Genomic DNA, 17,500 nt, shown 5'->3' on the forward strand with positions numbered 1-17,500 from the left:
GGTCAACCAGTGCTAGCACACAGGGTCGACCAGTGCTAGCACACAGGGTCGACCAGTGCTAGCACACAGGGTCGACCAGTGCTAGCACACAGGGTCGACCAGTGCTAGCACACGGGGTCGACCAGTGCTAGCACACATGGTCAACCAGTGCTAGCACACAGGGTCGACCAGTGCTAGCACACGGGGTCGACCAGTGCTAGCACACATGGTCAACCAGTGCTAGCACACAGGGTCGACCAGTGCTAGCACACGGGGTCGACCAGTGCTAGCACACATGGTCAACCAGTGCTAGCACACAGGGTCGACCAGTGCTAGCACACGGGGTCGACAGGGTCGACCAGTGCTAGCACACAGGATCGACCAGTGCTAGCACACAGGGTCGACCAGTGCTAGCACACAGGGTCGACCAGTGCTAGCACATGGGGTCGACCAGTGCTAGCACACAGGGTCGACCAGTGCTAGCACACAGGGTCGACCAGTGCTAGCACACAGGGTCGACCAGTGCTAGCACACAGGGTCGACCAGTGCTAGCACACATGGTCAACCAGTGCTAGCACACAGGGTCGACCAGTGCTGGAACACAGGGTCGACCAGTGCTAGCACACGGGGTCGAGCAGTGCTAGCACACATGGTCAACCAGTGCTAGCACACAGGGTCGACCAGTGCTAGCACACAGGGTCGACCAGTGCTAGCACACAGGGTCGACCAGTGCTAGCACACAGGGTCGACCAGTGCTAGCACACAGGGTCGACCAGTGCTAGCACACGGGGTAAACCAGTGCTAGCACACATGGTCAACCAGTGCTAGCACACAGGGTCGACCAGTGCTAGCACACGGGGTCGACCAGTGCTAGCACACATGGTCAACCAGTGCTAGCACACAGGGTCGACCAGTGCTGGCACACAGGGTCGACCAGTGCTAGCACACAGGGTCGACCAGTGCTAGCACACAGGGTCGAATAGTGCTAGCACACAGGGTCGACCAGTGCTAGCACACAGGGTCGACCAGTGCTAGCACACAGGGTCGACCAGTGCTAGCACACAGGGTCGACCAGTGCTAGCACACAGGGTCGACCAGTGCTAGCACACAGGGTCGACCAGTGCTAGCACACAGGGTCGACCAGTGCTAGCACTCAGGGTCGACCAGTGCTAGCACACAGGGTCGACCAGTGCTAGCACACAGGGTCGACCAGTGCTAGCACACAGGGTCGACCAGTGCTAGCACACAGGGTCGACCAGTGCTAGCACACAGGGTCGACCAGTGCTAGCACACAGGGTCGACCAGTGCTAGCACACAGGGTCGACCAGTGCTAGCACACAGGGTCGACCAGTGCTAGCACACAGGGTCGACCAGTGCTAGCACACTAGGGTCGACCAGTGCTAACACACAGGGTCGACCAGTGCTAGCACACATGGTCAACCAGTGCTAGCACACAGGGTCGACCAGTGCCAGCACACAGGGTCGACCAGTGCTAGCACACAGGGTCGACCAGTGCTAGCACACAGGGTCGACCAGTGCTAGCACACAAGGTCGACCAGTGCTAGCACACAGGGTCGACCAGTGCTAGCACACAGGGTCGACCAGTGCTAGCACACAGGGTCGACACAGTGCTAGCACACAGGGTCGACCAGTGCTAGCACACAGGGTCGACCAGTGCTAGCACACAGGGTCGACCAGTGCTAGCACACAGGGTCGACCAGTGCTAGCACACAGGGTCGACCAGTGCTAGCACACAGGGTCGACCAGTGCTAGCACACAGGGTCGACCAGTGCTAACACACAGGGTCGACCAGTGCTAGCACACATGGTCGACCAGTGCTAGCACACAGGGTCGACCAGTGCCAGCACACAGGGTCGACCAGTGCTAGCACACAGGGTCGACCAGTGCTAGCACACAGGGTCGACCAGTGCTAGCACACAGGGTCGACCAGTGCTAGCACACAGGGTCGACCAGTGCTAGCACACAGGGTCGACCAGTGCTAGCACACAGGGTCGACCAGTGCTAGCACACAGGGTCGACCAGTGCTAGCACACAGGGTCGACCAGTGCTAGCACACAGGGTCATCTGATAAATTGGAACGAAGATCAGTTTATACCTACTATATCTAAGCTTGGAAAGCTTAATATGGACACATCGCCAATCATCATCATCAGTCATCACTATCATCATCATCAGTCATCACTATCGTCATCATCAGTTATCACTATAATCATCATTAATATTGTTCTTCCATCTATTATTTTATCACTTTTCCCTCAGCCATTCTCTGCTATTTTTATTCTCTAATTCAATCTCTTACCCTCACCTTCTTATTATCTCTCTCTCTCTCTCTCACTACTCCCACTTAGGGTAGTAAAAAATTACAGTTAAACAAACATTTCTACTTAATGTAACATTTCGAAACCAAAATGTTACATTAACAAATGTAAAGAGTACGAGTGTAAACGAGAGTATCTACTGAGAAAGAGAACGGACTGTACACGAGAGACAGGTTGCAACACAGACCTACCGTTTTGTTGCCAATGTTCTTGACTCTGCAGTTGAGAACCGCTGTTTTACCCAGGAGAGCCGTCACGTTGGATGACTCGTGGTAGTCGAAGTAAGGTTGGTCAGGGTCGTGGAAGCGGACATCGGTGTACTTCAAGGCTTGAGGGTCGTGAACTGAGGCCTCCATGTTCCACAGGGCATTGTCGTCATGATGATGGCTGTCTACGTATCCGAGAGATACAGGGCCACGGTCTGAGGTCACCCTCAGCTTCTCTGTGAGTGGGCCTCCTGCTGTCACTGGGCTTCCTTCCACCACCATCTCCTTGTGGTCTTGTACTTCCAGAGTCTCTGGACTGCCCTCCATCGCCACACCTTGTTGGTCTGGGACCTCCGGAGAACCTGTGCTGCCTTCCTCTGCCATCACTCCCTGCCTCACTGGCTGGTTCGTCTCTCCCACTGACAATACTTCTGAAAGAATCTTACTTGTGCTGCAAGGTGACGAGACACAGGCACACACGTATCCGATAATACAGTGTGTGCCTGTGATGAGGTGTGGTCAACCAACCACACATCAGCTACGCCAACCACACATCAGCTACGCCAACCACACATCAGCTACGCCAACCACACATCAGCTACGCCAACCACACATCAGCTACGCCAACCACACAACAGCTACACTAACCACATCTCAGCTACGCCAACCACACTTTACCTACTCCTTCCGTTGTGTTTATCCTAGCAATGCACGCCTCTGGTGGGCCCCACACCAACTACAATTGAACCATGTGTCAAAAAATCTATCCCCAGGTGAGCGCTTTGTACAAGCAAAAATTTATGTATCTTAAATAAGAATTATTGTATGTTTGGAAAAGTTCAGTTTTACGAGACTGCTTGTCCTAGTGGGATATTATATTATGGAATACTGTGAAATATTATATCCTGCTAAGTCCAATAATATTACGTCCTAGATCTTATAAGAAATATATTACCTCTATATGTGTTTTCTTATTTAGTTACACACACACACACACACACACACACACACACACACACACACACACACACACACACACACACACACACACACACACACACACACACACACACACACACACACACACACACACACACACACACACACACACACACACACACACACACACACACACACATCAACATGAGAACACCAAGGGGTTAAATAATCTTAATGCTGCCTGATTATCATAACCATAATTAAATACGACTCATAAAACATAAATTATCTCCAGTAATTACTGTAATATTCCTGTGATGTTTAATGAGAGGTGGAAACATTCTGCTGACTCACTAATTAGTGTAATAATCTTCTGGTTGTGGACATTTAAATGACCAACTTCATTTCCAAACAAATTGGGAGCTTAAATTCGGGGCAAGAAATAATTTTGAATTTTTTTAAAAATTATTATAATTACTTTGAGGATAATATATAAACATTTGAAATGTTTTTATTAGTTAGTTAGAGAACCCAAAGTGTGTTGTTATTGTTGTAATGATGGCGAGTCTGATTATTTCACTTAGTGGGAGTGTCGACCTTACCTGCAGCCAGGAATGTCAGCAGCAGCCCCAGCAGCCTTGAGGACAGCATTGTCTTCACCAAGCTCTAGCTCCTGGCCTGAGGAAAATTATACCAAGTTATACATATCTAGCAAAACTAATAATCTCTCTCTCTCTCTCTCTCTGTCTCTCTCTCTCTCAAGCACACACTATAAATTTTAATCTCTCAATATATCATAAATCACCGAGAGAGAGAGAATTGCTTTTCAATATATATGTAAATTAAGTATAGATTAACATTTCACAGTGTTCTTTAGGTGTGTGTGTGTGTGTGTGTGTGTGTGTGTGTGTGTGTGTGTGTGTGTGTGTGTGTACTCACCTAGTTGTACTCACCTAGTTGAGGTTGCAGGGGTCGAGTCCGAGCTCCTGGCCCCGCCTCTTCACTGGTCGCTACTAGGTCACTCTCCCTGAACCGTGAGCTTTATCATACCTCTGCTTAAAGCTATGTATGGATCCTGCCTCCACTACATCGCTTCCCAAACTATTCCACTTACTGACTACTCTGTGACTGAAGAAATACTGTGTGTGTGTGTGTGTGTGTGTGTGTGTGTGTGTGTGTGTGTGTGTGTGTGTGTGTGTGTGTGTGTGTGTGTGTCTGTGTGTGTCTGTGTGTGTGTGTGTGTGTGTGTGTGTGTGTGTGTGTGTGTGTGTGTGTGTGTGTGTGTGTGTGTGTGTGTGTGTGTGTGTGTGTGTGTGTGTGTGTGTGTCTGTGTGTGTGTGTGTGTGTGTGTGTGTGTGTGTGTGTGTGTGTGTGTGTGTGTGTGTGTGTGTGTGTGTGTGTGTGTGTGTGTGTGTGTGTATGTGTGTGTGTGTGTGTGTGTTGGTCAGACAGACACAAATAGACTGACAAACAAACAGATAGACAGACACACACACACACACAAGGCGGACCCAGAAGGTATGACTCGATCCCTGCAACCACAATTAGGTGAGGACACACACACACACACACACACACACATACACACACGCACACACACACACACACATACACGATGTAGTGGAGGCAGGATCCATACATAGCTTTAAGCAGAGGTATGATAAAGCTCACGGATCAGGGAGAGTGACCTAGTAGCGACCAGTGAAGAGGCGGGGCCAGGAGCTAAAACTCGACCCCTGCAACCTCAACTAGGTGAGTACACACAGACAGACAGAGACACCACACAGACCTTGAGTCACAGATCTGTTTTCACACAGACAAAAATTATTCCACTGTACTGGAAACAAGACAAAGATTTCTCACAAACACGCACAGATACAGCCAGACACTCACAGACACAGTCAGACACTCACAGACACAACCAGACACTCACAGACACAACCAGACACTCACAGACACAACCAGACACTCACAGGCACAGTCAGACACTCACAGACGCAACCGGACACTCACAGACACAACCAGACATTCACAGACACAATCAGACACACACAGACACAGTCAGACACTCACAGACACAACCAGACACTCACAGGCATAGTCAGACACTCACAGACGCAACCAGATACTCACAGACACAGTCAGACATTCACAGACACAACCAGACACTCACAGACACAACCAGACACTCACAGGCATAGTCAGACACTCACAGACGCAACCAGACACTCACAGACACAGTCAGACACTCACAGACACAACCAGACACTCACAGACACAACCAGACACTCACAGGCACAGTCAGACACTCACAGACGCAACCAGACACTCACAGCGCGACTCGACTCAGACACTCACAGACACAACCAGACATTCACAGACACAATCAGACACACACAGACACAGTCAGACACTCACAGACACAACCAGACACTCACAGGCATAGTCAGACACTCACAGACGCAACCAGACACTCACAGACACAGTCAGACACTCACAGACACAACCAGACACACACAGGCACAGTCAGTCACTCACAGACACAACCAGACACTCACGACACAGTAAGACACTCACAGACACAACCAGACATTCACAGACACAACAGACATTCCCAGACACAACCAGACACTCACAGACACAACCAGACACAAAGACACAGTCAGACACTCACAGAAATAACCAGACACTCACAGACACAGTCAGACACTCACATACACAACCAGACATTCACAGACACAACCAGACACACAGACACTCACAGACACAACCAGACATTCACAGACACAACCAGACACTCAAAGACACAGTCAGACGCTCACAGACACAGCCAGACACTCACAGACACAACCAGACATTCACAGACACAACCAGACATTCACAGACACAACCAGACACTCAAAGACACAGTCAGACGCTCACAGACACAGCCAGACACTCACAGACACAACCAGACATTCACAGACACAACCAGACATTCACAGACACAACCAGACACTCAAAGACACAGTCAGACGCTCACAGACACAGCCAGACACTCACAGACAGACACAGCCACATACATGTTCTTCCCTTATACTTACTGTGTCATATCCAGCGACGGGTCCACATTTTTCTTACAGTTACGCAGCTTCAGGTGTGGGTGAACAAAAGTGAATCCACAGTTTCGTGGTTTTTGAAAGTCAAGGAAGAGTTAAACGATCTTGTAAGTGAAGTTAGGTTACAGTTACTGTTTGAAGCCCTGTTACTGTGTCATGGTAAGTAATGTGTAGTTAATTATTATTATTATTATTATTATTATTATTATTATTATTATTATTATTATTATTATTATTATTATTATTATTATTATTATTATTATTATTATTAACTAACTTCGGACAAGAACAGTTGTTATTCACTGTACTTAGTTCGGTATTCACTGTAATTACTGCATTATTCACTGTGTTGTTCACTGTGTTATTCACTGTATTCAGTGCACTATTTACTGTGATATTTACGATATTCATTGAATTATTCACTGTTATTAATTGCACTGTTATTCACTGCGTGATATTTATGGTTGAGGTTTGACTACTAGCGGAAGGTCAGTTTGTTGGTGGTGTGATGACGTCGTGGTGGAGATTGATGATTGATGAATAATATTCAATTTGACTCCTGGAAGAATTATTTATGATTACTTTCAACTGAGATTTGTGGCTCTGAGCACTGCGGTGTCACTGGCACTGCATCAAGAGTGATACTGGCACTGCATCAAGAGTGATACTGGCACTGCATCAAGAGTGATACTGGTACTGCATCAATAGTGATACTGGTACTGCATCAAGAGTGATACTGGCACTGCATCAAGAGTGATACTGGTACTGCATCAAGAGTGATACTGGTACTGCATCAAGAGTGATACTGGTACTGCATCAAGAGTGATACTGGTACTGCATCAAGAGTGATACTGGCACTGCATCAAGAGTGATATTGGCACTGCATCAAGAGTGATACTGGTACTGCATCAAGAGTGATACTGGCACTGCATCAAGAGTGATACTGGCACTGCATCAAGAGTGATACTGGCACTGCATCAAGAGTGATATTGGCACTGCATCAAGAGTGATACTGGTACTGCATCAAGAGTGATACTGGCACTGCATCAAGAGTGATACTGGTACTGCATCAAGAGTGATACTGGTACTGCATCAAGAGTGATACTGGCACTGCATCAAGGGTGACACTGGCACTGCATCAAGAGTGATACTGGTACTGCATCAAGAGTGATACTGGCACTGCATCAAGGGTGATACTGGCACTGCATCAAGGGTGACACTGGCACTGCATCAAGGGTGATACTGGCACTGCATCAAGGATGACACTGGCATTTCATCAAGGGTAACACTGGCACTGCATCAAGGGTGACACTGGCACTGCATCAAGAATGGCACTGGCACTGCATCAATGATACAACTGGGACTGCGTCAAGAGTGCCACTGGCACTACATCATGGGTGACACTTGCACTGTATCAAGGATGACACTGGCACTGTATCAAGGATGACACTAGCACTGCATCAAGGGTGACACTGGCACTGCATCAAGGGTGACACTGGTACTGCATCAAGGATGACACTGACACTGCATCAAGAATGACACTGGCACTGCATTAAGAATAACACTGGCACTGCATCAAGGGTTACACTGGCACTGCATCAGAGATGACAGTAGCACTGCATCAGAGGATGACACTGGCACTGCATCAGACACTGGCATTGCATCGGACACTGGCACTGCATCGGATACTGGCACTGCATCAAGAGTGACACTGGCACTGCATCGGACACTGGCACTGCCCGCCCACTGGAAACTAGCAGTGACTGCCCAGGATGGATGGACTGACCAGAGGATGGTTCAGATTGATGAAACGAGCGGAGAGTGACAACATGCTCCTCCTCCTGCTGTGGTCTGACTGGAACTGCTGACACCAGGGCCTCAGTCCCCTCTCTCTCTCCCCCTCACTCACTACCCTCTCAACTCTTTCCCACCCCTCACTTAACCCCCCTTCCCCCTCACATCCACCTCTGCTTTCCGTTGCCTCTTGCTAAGCCTGTTGGCACTGTTGTAAACAGTGATTTACAGCGCCTTAAATCTTTCCGTTATATATATATATATATATATATATATATATATATATATATATATATATATATATATATATATATATATATATATATATATATATATATATATATATATATATATATATACATATATACACTGAATACATATGTGGATAATGAAGACACAGATGACCCACATGGACGTCAGGAAGTATTACTTTAGCCTCAGGCTGGTTGAAAATTGGAATGACTTAGAAGAAGCAAAGGAAGAGGCAAAACTCAATACACAGCTTCAAGAGTTGATATGATAAGACCCAAGAGGCCAGAAGTCTGCGATACCAATCCAAATAGTTTAGGAGGTAGGAACCAGGAGCTGAGTCTCGACCTTCCCGCGACAAACTCAACTCGGCAAGTACAGATACTCCCACAGTTACCACAACTCGACCCTCAGTAAAATTCCCAGGGTAAACACACACAAAAATACTCTCTGAACCACGGAGTTACAAGCACATTTGCATAATCACAAAGGTCAATAATTTGCAAAGGTGCAGACTGCAAGGGTAAGTGCAACCATACGTACATCAAGCAGATGTTAAACCACTTTACAAACTCCCTCCCATACTTATGGAGTCATATTAAGAGAAGCAGCATCAGTAGTAGCAGAGAAATACTCGTGAAAGTCTGCTTAAATATTACCCCTGAGGTTTACATCTGGGGTCAGAGTTTACCTTGCTGCTTCCCCTCGCTACCACCTTCTCAATTTGCATATGAAAAGAGCCTTAACGTGATTAAGAGATTCATAATAGATTAAAGGAGTGGCCAGTTTTGTTAAGAGACGGGTGTGTTTTGTCTGAAGTTGTGGTGGTGGTGGTGGTGGTGATGGTGGTGGTGGTGGTGGTGGTGGTGGTGGTGGTGGTGGTGGTGGTGGTGGTGAGGTAGTTGTTGTTATTGTTGGTGGTGGTGGTGGTGGTGATGGTGGTGGTGGTGATGGTGGTGATGGTGGTGGTAGTGGTGGTGGTGGTGATGGTGGTGGTGGTGGTGGTGGTGGTGGTGATGGTGGTGAGGTAGTTGTTGTTATTGTTGGTGGTGGTGGTGGTGATGGTGGTGAGGTAGTTGTTGTTGTTGTTGGTGGTGGTGATGTTGAGATAACTGGTGTTAATGGTGGTGGTGGTGAGATAGTTATTGTTGCTATTAATGGTGGGATAGTTGTTGTTGTTGGTGGTGGTGAGATAGTTGTTGTTAAAATAATGGTGGTATTGGTGGTGGTGGTAGACGTGATGGTGGTGTTGTCATGTAAACATCACCACTTGAAGTAAGTTTAAATAATACAGAACTCACCTCGTAGCTGTGAGAGCCCCTCATGCTAGGTACTTCCTCCATGTGCAATTCCTTCATATATTTACACCACAGATACAATTATAATTAATTGGTTACATATAAGGACAAAATGCAGACACAAATGTATACCTGGCTAAGACTGTTGGAAGAGTGTCAGGTGTATGAGAGGGTGTCATGGCACAGTGCCAGGTATATGAGAGGGCATCGTAGCACAGTGCCAGATATATGAGAGGGTATCGTGGCACAGTGCCAGGTATATGAGAGGGTATCGTGGCACAGTACCAGGTGCATGAGAGGGTCTCGTGGCACAGTGCCAGGTGTATGAGAGGGTATCGTGGCACAGTGCCAGGTTATATCAAGCTGCCTCGTAGAGCAGAGTGCTTCCATTTTCTAGATGGTGGAAAATTATGAATTAGGTTGAAAGGCCAAGAACGATAAAAGTTGAGAGGTTCGAAGGAACTTCGAACACCCTTGGTGATCCAGGTACTGGCGGTGTTGCTGGAACGTTCGAAGGAACTTCGAACACCATTGGTGATCCAGGTACTGGCGGTGTTGCTGGAACGTTTGAAGGAACTTCGAACACCATTGGTGATCCAGGTACTGGCGGTGTTGCTGGAACGTTTGAAGGAACTTCGAACACCATTGGTGATCCAGGTACTGGCGGTGTTGCTGGAACGTTCGAAGGAACTTCGAACGCCATTGGTGATCCAGGTACTGGCGGTGTTGCTGGAACTTTCGAAGGAACATGAACACATCAACAATAGACGCTCTTAGTGAAATGCTTCGTTATAACGTTGTAAGAGGACGTGAAGGAAACTGGAGCACCTGGTACTGTGAGAACGTTAGAATACTTGTCAGACACAAGAAAGGAGGAGCCAGTATAGTGAATAATGGAAGGTGACACAACTGGCGATAAGACTGACAGGTGAGGCGAGGAAGATGGAAGAAGCAAGAAGAAAAATGGAGAGGAGGAAGAGAAGGAGGAGACTGAGGTTATAGATTCCAGGAGATGGGAATAAAAAAAGCAAAATAGAGAGAGAGAGTACGAGAGAAGGAAGCAAAGAATGACATTAGCAAAGCAAGGAAAGGATCGAGGCTAGAAGAGAGAGGATAAGGGATAGAGAATAGAGGATAGAAGGAGAGAGAGAGAGAGAGAGAGAGAGAGAGAGAGAGAGAGAGAGAGAGAGAGAGAGAGAGAGAGAGAGAGAGAGAGAGAGAGAGAGAGAGAGAGAGAGAGAGAGAGAGAGAGAGAGAGAGAGAGAGACCTTGAGACGGTCAGTATTGGGAGATAAGTTCGGTGTTGAGTTTCAACCAAGTCTGGTCCTGGGAGTATTGATCCAGTACACAAGTGGTTCTGATCCAGCAGTCAAATATGAATGTGATCCAACAAGTGAATTTAATCCAGCCTACAATGCAGGTCATTATATGCGAATATATTAAAAAATAATTTGACCTGCTATTTCGACGTGACTTGACTCTTGGACCGACTGTCAGTTCTTGTTCCAAGGTGGTCTAGCTTGCTCTGGTAACCTAGTAACCTAACCTACTCTGGCTTGATAACATCAGCTAAGTGTTAGAACCTACTCTACTAACGGCTGTTGGGTCGTAGAACTCTCTTGTAATGTCATTCGGGGTCGTAGTGACCACTCCACTCTCTAGCTATAGATGTGGGTCGTTCCGCACTATCTGAAGATGTGGGTCGTTCCTCACTATCTGAAGATGTGGGTCGTTCCTCACTATCTGAAGATGTGGGTCGTTCCTCACTATCTGAAGATGTGGGTCGTTTCACACTATCTGAAGATGTGGGTCGTTCATCACTATCTGAAGATGTGGGTCGTTTCTCACTATCTGAAGACGTGGGTCGTTCCTCACTATCTGAAGATGTGGGTCGTTCCCCACTAACTGAAGATGTGGGTCGTTTCACACTATGTGAAGATGTGGGTCGTTCCTCATTTTCTGAAGATGTGAGTCGTTCCACACTCTCTAACATTAGTCAGCCCAAAAAACCACTTTATTCAGCCAAAAAGGCCGCCTTAGTCAGCATTACTGACAAGCAACGAGGGAATCCAGGCCGTTTTTGAAGACAATCCGAGGAGAATCCGAAGCCTTGTTCTTCAAGCCGGATTAAAGTCACTAGACTGAGCCGGATTAGCCTGCACTCTGGGGCTTGCAGCCGGCTTAAGCCTGATGGCAGGAGGAAGACAATTGTGGCCTCAGTGAGGGAATGGAATCTGAACACGAGTTCAGGGAATGAAATAAGATTTGATTACGTGTTCAGAGAAGCAATGGAATGGAATTTGAACACGTGTTCGGACTATACTAGAGTCAAGGCTCGTGTTCGGATAAGGGGAAAAAATCCGGATTACCAAAAGGATTAAGTAATTCGGATTAGCCATCAAGAACGATTAAAATAATCAGATTAATCCAAATCTTCGGACCGGGATTTAAAATTAATCTCCAGTAATGTTTTTTTTCGATTTAAATCATAAATCCTTTCGGATAGGTATTAGTATTATAATAATCAAGGGGAAGCCGTAAACTCTCAGGGGCTATGTATCACCTGGGAAAGGGGGGCAGGCTGCAGATCCTCTGATCAAGAGCCCTTCACTCAGCCGCTGGAAGGAGTGTGGAATATGGCCTAATAATAATAATAATAATAATAATAATAATAATAATAATAATAATAATAATAATAATAATAATAATAATAATAATAATACCACTACTACTACTACTACTACTACTACTACTACTACTACTACTAATAATAATAATAATAATAATAATAATAATAATAATAATAATAATAATAATAATAATAATAATAATAATAATAATAATAATAATAATAATAATAATAATAATAATAATAATAATAATAATAATAATAACAATAATAATAATAATAATAATAATAATATCAACAACAACAATAATAATAATAATAATAATAATAATAATAATAATAATAATAATAATAATAATAATAATAATAATAACAATAATAATAATAATAATAATAATAACAATAATAATAATAATAATAATAATAATAATAATAATAATAATAATAATAATAATAATAATAATAATAATAATAATAATAATAATAATAATAATAATAATAATAATAATAATAATAATAATAATAATAATAATAATAATAATAATAATAATAATAATAATAATAATAATAATAATAATAATAATAATAATAATAATAATAATAATAATAATAATAATAATAATAATAATAATAATAATAATAATAATAATAATAATAACAATAATAATAATAATAATAATAATAATAATAATAATAATAATAATAATAATAATAATAATAATAATAATAATAATAATAATAATAATAATAATAATAATAATAATAATAATAATAATAATAATAATAATAATAATAATAATAATAATAATAATAATAATAATAATAACAATAATAATAATAATAATAATAATAATAATAATAATAATAATAATAATAATAATAATAATAATAATAATAATAATAATAATAATAATAATAATAATAATAATAATAATAATCATGGACCAAGTTAGCGGAAAGAGAAATATTTCCAATATTCCATAAAGGAAAAGAAATAAGGGACTGAGGTGGATCTCAAACGAGGCAATAATGATCCGTAGAGTTTACCTGTAACCTGTCTACCTGTAACCTGTCTACCTGTAGCCTGTCTACCTGTAGCCTGTCTACCTGTAGCCTGTCTACCTGTAGCCTGTCTACCTGTAGCCTGTCTACCTGTAGCCTGTCTACCTGTAGCCTGTCTACCTGTAGCACTGTCTACCTGTAGCCTGTCTACCTGCCATGCCTGTCCTGCAGCCTGTCTGCCACCTGTAGCCTGTCTACCTGTAGCCTGTCTACCTGTAGCACTGTCTACCTGTAGCCTGTCTACCTGTAGCACTGTCTACCTGTAGCCTGTCTACCTGTAGCCTGTCTACCTGTAGCACTGTCTACCTGTAGCACTGTCTAACTGTAGCACTGTCTACCTGTAGCCTGTCTACCTGTAGCCTGTCTACCTGTAGCCTGTCTACCTGTAGCACTGTCTACCTGTAGCCTGTCTACCTGTAGCCTGTCTACCTGTAGCCTGTCTACCTGTAGCACTGTCTAACTGTAGCACTGTCTACCTGTAGCACTGTCTACCTGTAGCACTGTCTACCTGTAGCACTGTCTAACTGTAGCACTGTCTACCTGTAGCACTGTCTACCTGTAGCACTGTCTACCTGTAGCACTGTCTACCTGTAGCACTGTCTACCTGTAGCACTGTCTACCTGTAGCACTGTCTAACTGTAGCACTGTCTACCTGTAATCTGTCTACCTGTAGCACTGTCTACCTGTAGCACTGCTTCCACTGTACACCGTCACCTGTAGCACTGTCTACCTGCAGCACTGTCTACCTGCAGCACTGTCTAACTGAGCCACCGTCTAACCTGTAGCACTGTCTACCTGCAGCACTGTCTACCTGTAGCACTGTCTACCTGCAGCACCGTCTACCTGTAGCACCGTTCAACCTGCAGCACTGTCACCCGTAGCACTGTCTCCGTAGCACTGTCTACCTGCGGCACCGTCTACCGTAGCACTGTCTACTGTGCACCTGTCTACCTGTAGCACTGTTCTTAACCGTAGCACCGTCTACCTGCAGCACCGTCTACCCGTAGCACTGTCTAACCTGTAGCACCGTCTACCGTAAGCACCTGTTCACCCGTAGCACTGTCTACCGTAGCACTGTCTAACTGTAGCACTGTCTACCTGACTGGGGTCTACCTGTAGCACGTCTACCTGCAGCACCGCTCCACCTTGCAGCACTGTCTAACCGTGGCACCGTCTACTGTAGCACCGTCTACCTGCAGCACCGTTCACCTGTAGCACTGTTCTACCTGTAGCACCGTCTCCCTGCAGCCACCTGTCACCTGTAAGCAACCGTTCACTGTAGCACTGTCTACCGTAGTAGTTCACCCGTAGCACTGTCTAACCGTAGCACTGTCTACCTGTAGCACTGTCTACCTGCAGCACCGTCTCCACCTGTAGCACTGTCTACCTTGTAGCACTGTCTACCTGTAGCACCGTCTACCTGCAGCACCGTCTACCAGCACTGTCTAACCGTAGCACCGTCTACCTGCAGCACCGTCTACCTGCAGCACTGTCTACCTGTAGCACTGTCTACCCGTAGCACTGTCTCCTACCTGCTAGCACTGTCTACCCAGCACTGTCTACCCACAGCTGTCTACCTGTGGCACTATGCCTGTAGCACTGTCTACCTGTGCACTGTCACCTGCAGTAACGCTGTCCCCTGGCTGGCAGCACTGTCTGGCACTGTCTGCCTGTAGCACTGTCTAGCTGTAGCACTGTCTACCTGTAACCTGTCTACCTGTAGCATATCTACCTGCACTGTCTACCTGTGGCACTGTCTGCATGGCACTGTCTACCTGTGGCACTGTCTACCTGTAGCACTGTCTACCTGTAGCACTGTCTACCTGCTGCTTTTCTGTCTACACTGTGGCACTGTCTACCTGTAGCACTGTCTAACTGTGCTTTGTCTACCTGTGCTGTCTACCTGCACTGTCTAACTGTAGCACTGTCTACCTGTAGCACTGTCACCTGTAGCACTGTCTACCTGTAGCACTGCTTTGTAGCACTGTCTGCCTGTAGCACTGTCTACCTGTGTCTAACTGCTTTCTACCTAACCTTTTCTTCCTGTAGCACTGTCTACTCTTGCACCATCTGCCTGTAGCACTGTCTACCTGCACTGTCTACCTGTAGCACTGTCTACCTGTAGCACTGTCTTGCCTTCACTGTCTACCTGTAGCACTGTCTACCTGTGCACTGTCTAACTGTAGCACTGTCTGCTGTAACCTGTCTACCTGTAGCTGTCTGCCTGTGCTTTTATACCTGTAGCACTGTCTACCTGTAGCACTGTCTAACTGTAGCACTGTCTACCTGTAGCACTGTCTACCTGTAGCACTGTTCCTGTAGCACTGTCTACCTGTAGCACTGTCTACCTGTAGCACTGTCTACCTGTAGCACTGTCTACCTGTAGCACTGTCTACCTGTAGCACTGTCTAACTGTAGCACTGTCTACCTGTAGCACTGTCTACCTGTAGCACTGTCTAACTGTAGCACTGTCTACCTGTAACCTGTCTACCTGTAGCACTGTCTACCTGTAGCACTGTCTACCTGTAGCACTGTCTACCTGTAGCACTGTCTACCTGTAGCACTGTCTAACTGTAGCACTGTCTACCTGTAGCACTGTCTACCTGTAGCACTGTCTTCCTGTAGCACTGTCTACCTGTAGCACTGTCTACCTGTAGCACTGTCTACCTGTAGCACTGTCTACCTGTAGCACTGTCTAACTGTAGCACTGTCTACCTGTAGCACTGTCTACCTGTAGCACTGTCTACCTGTAGCACTGTCTACCTGTAGCACTGTCTATCTGTAACCTGTCTACCTGTAACCTGTCTACCTGTAGCACTGTCTACCTGTTGCACTGTCTACCTGTAGCACTGTCTACCTGTAGCACTGTCTACCTGTAGCACTGTCTAACTGTAGCACTGTCTACTTGTAGCACTGTCTACCTGTAGCACTGTCTACCTGTAGCACTGTCTACCTGTACACTGTCTACCTGTAGCACTGTCTACCTGTAGCACTGTCTACCTGTACTGTCTACCTACTGTCTACCTGTAGCACTGTCTACCTGTAGCACTGTCTACCTGTAGCACTGTCTAACTGTAGCACTGTCTACCTGTAGCACTGTCTACCTGTAGCACTGTTCCTGTAGCACTGTCTACCTGTAGCACTGTCTACCTGTAGCACTGTCTACCTGTAGCACTGTCTACCTGTACACTGTCTACCTGTAGCACTGTCTACCTGTAGCACTGTCTACCTGCTGCTACTGTAACCTGCACTGTCTACCTGTAGCACTGTCTACCTGTAGCACTGTCTACCTGTAACCTGTCTACCTGTAGCACTGTCTACCTGTAGCACTGTCTACCTGTAGCACTGTCTACCTGTAGCACTGTCTACCTGTAGCACTGTCTACCTGTAGCACTGTCTACCTGTAGCACTGTCTACCTGTAGCACTGTCTACCTGTAGCACTGTCTACCTGTAGCACTGTCTACCTGTAGCACTGTCTACCTGTAGCACTGTCTACCTGTAGCACTGTCTACCTGTAGCACTGTCTAACTGTAGCACTGTCTACCTGTAGCACTGTCTACCTGTAGCACTGTCTACCTGTAGCACTGTCTACCTGTAGCACTGTCTACCTGTAGCACTGTCTACCTGTAGCACTGTCTACCTGTAGCACTGTCTACCTGTAGCACTGTCTACCTGTAGCACTGTACCGTCTACCTGCAGCACTGTCTACCTGTAGCACTGTACCGTCTACCTGTAGCACTGTCTACCTGTAGCACTGTCTACCAGTAGCACTGTCTACCTGTAGCACTGTACCGTCTACCTGTAGCACTGTCTACCTGTAGCACTGTCTTCATATAGCACTGTCTTCATATAGCACTGTCTTCATATAGCACTGTCTTCATATAGCACTGTGTCTTCCTATATTAT

General features: G+C 45.6%; 1 protein-coding gene across 2 annotated transcripts in view; it reads right to left on the reverse strand.

The window, feature by feature from the left end:
* Positions 1-8,413, reverse strand: part of LOC128700438 (neuronal growth regulator 1) — a 26,242-nt gene extending 17,829 nt beyond the window's left edge. Inside the window, exons 1-4 of one of the 2 annotated variants that reach the window (XM_070100131.1) lie at positions 8,348-8,413; positions 6,547-7,120; positions 4,066-4,141; positions 2,510-2,955 (exon numbers count right to left, since the gene is read on the reverse strand). In XM_070100131.1, the coding sequence (XP_069956232.1) occupies positions 2,510-2,955; positions 4,066-4,114 (495 nt within the window). In that variant the 5' untranslated portion in view covers positions 4,115-4,141; positions 6,547-7,120; positions 8,348-8,413. The remainder of the gene's footprint in view (positions 1-2,509; positions 2,956-4,065; positions 4,142-6,546; positions 7,121-8,347) is intronic. The other variant, XM_070100132.1, reaches the window with a different exon arrangement.
* Between the last annotated feature and the right edge of the window lie 9,087 nt (positions 8,414-17,500).

This window comes from Cherax quadricarinatus, chromosome 71 (genome assembly GCF_038502225.1).
Source record: "Cherax quadricarinatus isolate ZL_2023a chromosome 71, ASM3850222v1, whole genome shotgun sequence".
In the NCBI taxonomy this organism is placed as follows: domain Eukaryota; kingdom Metazoa; phylum Arthropoda; class Malacostraca; order Decapoda; family Parastacidae; genus Cherax; species Cherax quadricarinatus.